Source organism: Stegastes partitus, unplaced genomic scaffold (genome assembly GCF_000690725.1).
Source record: "Stegastes partitus isolate 25-593 unplaced genomic scaffold, Stegastes_partitus-1.0.2 Scaffold788, whole genome shotgun sequence".
Taxonomy (NCBI): Eukaryota; Metazoa; Chordata; class Actinopteri; family Pomacentridae; genus Stegastes; species Stegastes partitus.
This window is the reverse complement of record NW_007578519.1, coordinates 69,633-75,000: the sequence shown is the minus strand read 5'-3', so window position 1 is coordinate 75,000 and position 5,368 is coordinate 69,633. Positions and strand designations below refer to the sequence as shown.

The window sequence follows — 5,368 nt, the reverse complement described above, 5'->3', positions numbered from 1 at the left end:
CCCGCCCCGCTGCCCCCCTCCCTCCACATGTTGGCTGATCACAGGTGGGCGGATTGGAAATAAGTCTTTTACTTTTCATTTTGGAGGTCGTCACTGGTGACCTGCCGTTTTGATGAGAGGTGCATGTGAACCGCACGCCGTCGGACTCGGGAAAGGATTAACGCTGCCCTTCGACTCCACATCTGCGCCGCACAAGACTGGCAGGACCGCTGTGCGATTGGTAGATTACCCTTCACACAGCCAAATGCCATCTAATGATTATCCGGCCGTGTCTAAGGGGCAGCGGTGTGGGTGTCCCCGCCGGATTCCCTGCCTGGTCCTGATAATGTCCACAAAGACAGATTATCTAATTGATTTGACAAGCCAAAGAAACCCTTGTTGTTGTCTAATCGGATATTTACTTCACCCCTTACCTCCTGAAATGATTAAAAAAACACACGATCAAACAATAAGTGTACAACGCCACAAGAAGAATTTGATTTCACACGGACTTAAGGATCGCAGTTATGATCGGGATTGTGAAGTATCCCGTTTATTGTTGCACATGTAAACATCATATCCTGATTTCAGAAACATGGATAAGCTCTTATCCTGGATTTGACAAACCCGATGCTGCAGTTCTCCAAAACAACCTGGAACACTGTTGCATGTGGGCATCTTGTCTACTAACCGGTAACACAACTGGCGCTCGTACTCTCCCTTTGCTGACAGTAAGGTGGATAAGCCAAACCTGCAACGTGATGTTGGCATGTAGTGGTGCTAAGCCTGCTCTAAGCCAAAGTGGTTCAATATCCATCGTCAAATTAATTTAATGTCAGGCTAACCGTTACAGGAGAGTCGGATTAAATTGCCGGTTTGTGTTGTAAACATCACAAGTTGCTGCACAAGCAGCGCGCAGTAATCAGTACCTGGGATACCAGCATTCATCATGTATACGAGAACAACCTGATGTCTACGGTGGGATGAGCCTCATAAAGGAGATAGTGCATCGCTTCTAAACGCAATCACTGTAAAGGGGAGTTCCATTTAATAACAGATGGGTACATATGTATGACTGCACCCCCTGAGATTCACTGATGTACAGAATCTGCCCTTATGAGGCAATGTGGCCGGCGACAGTGTCCCCTTTCAGGATCTGTAGCAGCCTTAGATTTATCTGTTGAGGGAATTCAGTCCTTTATACCCACTATCTGTTATCAAGATCCACTCTGGAGGCCACATATGAAGCACACGATGCTTGTTATTTCTGAGGATAGCAAATCTCTAATATAGCAAATTGCAGGGGTTTTTTTTAGAAAATCACCGAGGCCTGTGAAGCTCGCAGACGGCTCACTTATGAAGAAGGCTCTCCTCCTTTAACAGGAGCAGCACTTAGGAGCGCTACAGCCCTGTCTGTTGTTATAGCTTTCTCATGTATGCACCGATGTCAGAATATTCAAATCATCTACGTGTTTTTGCTGCACGTGACCTCTTTAACTCTCACTTGAGCTTTACAGCAAATGTTGAAATGTGTAAGTAGGTAGATCGCCTCGGGGACTTGTATGGGGAACTTTTCACACATGAAAGCAACATGTAAAATTAATGGGGTTACACTGCCCTATTAAAGTCGAGAGCACACTTACAATACAGCAACTGCTTGCTGCGAAGCTCTGAAACATTTGCGAAGCTCTTTCTCGCGACTGACTTCGTCTCCCTGCATCGCACTGGGCTGCCCATGAGCGCTGCCTCCAAAGCTATTTTTATATTTCACCATCTATTGACTTGTATGCACACAAAAGCCATAAATCCATGATAAATGTAATGAGGTCAGATTTTGATGGCTTCTGTAATGGCATGTCCTCTGGGTTCATGTGAAGTAATGACAGCGATTTATCACAGTGTTATTTATGAGATTATCATTAATATAAATAGTGGTGATTAGTGAGAGATGATCTTACGCAGAACTCGGTCTAACCACCTCATATTTGTGTGACTGAACTGCAAAGAAACAATCAATCAGCAGATTAATAGCGATCTTCGGCCTGTGTGCAGTCTGCGGCCTCGTTCCAGACTCAGTTTTGTCACAGATTACAGCGTGAGATAGCCGCCGGGCTCCGCAGACTGCAAAAAGCCTGCTGTCTAAAGTGCATGCTTGGACTGCGATCTGAAAAATAAATGAGAGATGAATAAAGTAAGGAAAGAACAAAGAGGAAAATGTCTGCAGGAAAGTAAAACACAACCGGGGGGAGGAATATAAAACTGCCGTCCATCTAGTGCGTGTGTGTAACATCACGGAGCTGCGTACAGATATGTTCGACTCAGCACATGCTCGGATGGACACGCATCATACGCACGCACACAGGCCCGATCCAAGCCAACCCGGTTCAGGAACAATAATCTCTGTGTCTCACCACAGCCCACACAGAAATAGCACCTAATCTGCAAACAGCGCTCACCTCAGCCCTACCTGTTGCTAGGGAGAGCTGACAGAGAGTGTTGTTAATTATGAGGCCAAAGAATCGGGAGATGATGTTTGTGGTTGAACATCGCAGCAATCAATCACAGCTCCAACTTTGTAAGTGCGGCTGCCGTGCTAACGATGCAGGAGACGCTAAAATTAGACATTAAGAGAAATGTCATCACCTCTTTTTGTCTCGCACAACAAACACTTGAGTTTGAATCGCAGGTGACAGGCAGAGACGCTCCGCTCGTAGCTGTTCCTCTGCCTCAGTGTTTACTCTGGCTGATGAATGAGACGTTCTTCTCCTCTGGTTCTTATCTGGAGGAGCGGTGACTTAACGGTGACACCACGTCCCTCATTCTCATTAGTACAGTTCTTCCCTCGCTGCCTCTGGGACTCCTCCCTCACTTCTCCTTCTACTTAAGGAGTTCGCGGCTCTTTCTTAAGCCCCCCTGCTATGATTTCAGTTTCAAATCCCTCCTCTCAACCTCAGTTCAGACTTCCTTTCATCCGTGCTTTGTATCCTTTATCAGATTCCTCTTGCGTTTTCTCGCTAATTCTTTCTGCCTTTTTGTCTCTGTTTTTGTGTCGAGTTTCAAAGGCAAGTGATGTGAAATTCAAGGCCAAACTCATGGAGTGGGAACAAATTTACGCACAAATTTTATTACACGTTTCTGTTTTTACTGTATGTAGCCTAATGGCAGAGATTAGTGATGTGAAGTGTCACTGTTTAGAAAAATACACAAACACATAATAGAATATGCAATACGAGTAAAGTCCAAGCCGTCCTTACATTTTTTCTTTTTGAGGTATAAAACATATTTGATGTCTGGGCGCCCCTATAGCTCACCTGGTTGTTGGTTGTACAAACAACTGTCAGAAAATTTACCAAAAATGTGTAATTTTACCTCATTACTGAGACCAAATCCACAGAATTGAATTGAATCAGTGACTGAAGTTATGGTCAGCCTTTACACTAGTGTTGTTGTCAAGACCATCTAAACTGAGACCAAGCCGTGACCCAGAACCCAGTCAACTGAGACCCAGACAAAAGCGAGACTTGGACAGACCAAGTCTGGACCAGAGTCAGACCAGTTCAAGTCCCACACTGCACGATACACTCAGGATTAAATGTGGACAATGTAAAGCGTTGCATTGCACCACTGACATCAGTCCTCCTAAACATCAGTGTATCAGCGTTTCTCCTTCACAGAGAAACGTTTGAGCTCCTGCAGTTGCGGTTTTGAACAGTATTTTAAAAAACTCCTCTTTCTCTGAGTCCAAGACATGACTAAAGTAAAATCCAATCCAAGCTGAGACCATCAAAAAGTGGTTTGAGACCCTTGCCAAGGCCAAGACTGATCTCAAGTACTACGACACTTCTTTGAACTTTTCTGCCTTTAAAAGCAAGAGCAGTGCTCGTAGTATTCTGGCACAATGATGTATTTTTCTCTCTTGCATGGTGCACTTTCTCTCTTTTCAGGGTTGATAATACAATATTCTATATAGTAAATATCTGTTCTGCACATTTGCATTCATCCCGTCCCAGTTCATTTATCTATATAATCCTCTTTCCTGCAATCCTTCAGTCTCCTCTTATGCTCAGCACATCTGGAGAGCCGCTGCTGGGAAGGACATCTCAGGACATCTCAGCACTTCTAATAGAGTAGATCTCTCTCAGTCTCCATCTGCATTAACCCCATCTATCTTTCTGTTTCTCCTCCAGAATCCTGCTGACAGTAGTGGTGATCTTCCGTATCCTGATTGTGGCCATCGTGGGGGAGACGGTGTACGAGGATGAGCAGACCATGTTCATCTGTAACACTCTGCAGCCGGGCTGCAATCAGGCCTGCTATGACAAAGCCTTCCCCATTTCCCACATCCGCTACTGGGTCTTCCAGATCATACTGGTGTGCACTCCCAGCCTCTGCTTCATCACCTACTCTGTCCACCAGTCGGCCAAGCAGAGAGACCGGCGCTACTCCTTCCTCTATCCCATCATGGAGAGGGACTACGGCGGACGGGACGGAGCGCGAAAGCTGCGCAACATAAATGGAATTCTAGTTCAGCACGGCGGCGACGGCGGAGGAGGGAAGGAGGAACCGGACTGCCTGGAGGTGAAGGAGATCCCCAACGCCCCGCGAGGCCTCACCCACGGAAAGAGCTCCAAAGTCCGCCGGCAAGAAGGCATCTCCCGTTTCTACATCATCCAGGTGGTGTTCAGGAACGCGCTGGAGATCGGCTTCTTGGCGGGCCAGTACTTCCTCTACGGCTTCAGCGTGCCTGGGATCTTCGAGTGCGACCGCTACCCGTGTCTCAAGGAGGTGGAGTGCTACGTGTCCCGGCCGACGGAAAAAACGGTTTTCCTGGTGTTCATGTTCGCGGTGAGCGGCATCTGCGTGGTGCTCAACCTGGCCGAGCTCAACCACCTGGGCTGGCGCAAAATCAAGGCCGCCATCAGGGGCGTCCAGGCCCGCAGGAAGTCCATCTGCGAGATCAGGAAGAAGGACATGGCGCATCTGTCCCAGCCGCCCAACCTGGGACGCACACAGTCCAGCGAATCGGCCTACGTCTGACGATGAAGAGAAGAAAAAAAGAGGAGGAGTGGGATGAATGTGCAAAGGAGAGAATGAATTAATTATGATTTTAATTTAATGAAGATGGTGCGGAGGTCAAACCAGATGACCTCTCCTCTGTGACGAAGGAATTAAACAGAATGTAAAAAGACCAAACCTCCGGCTCTGCGACTTTGAGTCAAGACAGGGCGGAGGATAAAGAAAATTACAAAGCGGAAAAAGAGGACAAAAAGTTTTGCTCAAACTTAATTAAGACATTGTGATCTCATGGGGAGATATTCCAACTGCCATTTTATACGTTTGTCTTTTTTAACTAATTACCTTCTCCACTGCCCTTCACTTCTTGAAGAAT

At 46.6% G+C, this 5,368-nt stretch overlaps 1 protein-coding gene across 1 annotated transcript in view; it reads left to right on the top strand.

Annotated features, from left to right (window-relative positions):
• Positions 1-5,016, top strand: part of gjd1b (gap junction protein delta 1b) — a 25,021-nt gene extending 20,005 nt beyond the window's left edge. The window contains exon 2 of the mRNA XM_008292148.1: positions 4,167-5,016. Coding sequence (XP_008290370.1) covers positions 4,167-5,016 — 850 coding nt within the window. The remainder of the gene's footprint in view (positions 1-4,166) is intronic.
• Positions 5,017-5,368: the final 352 nt, after the last annotated feature.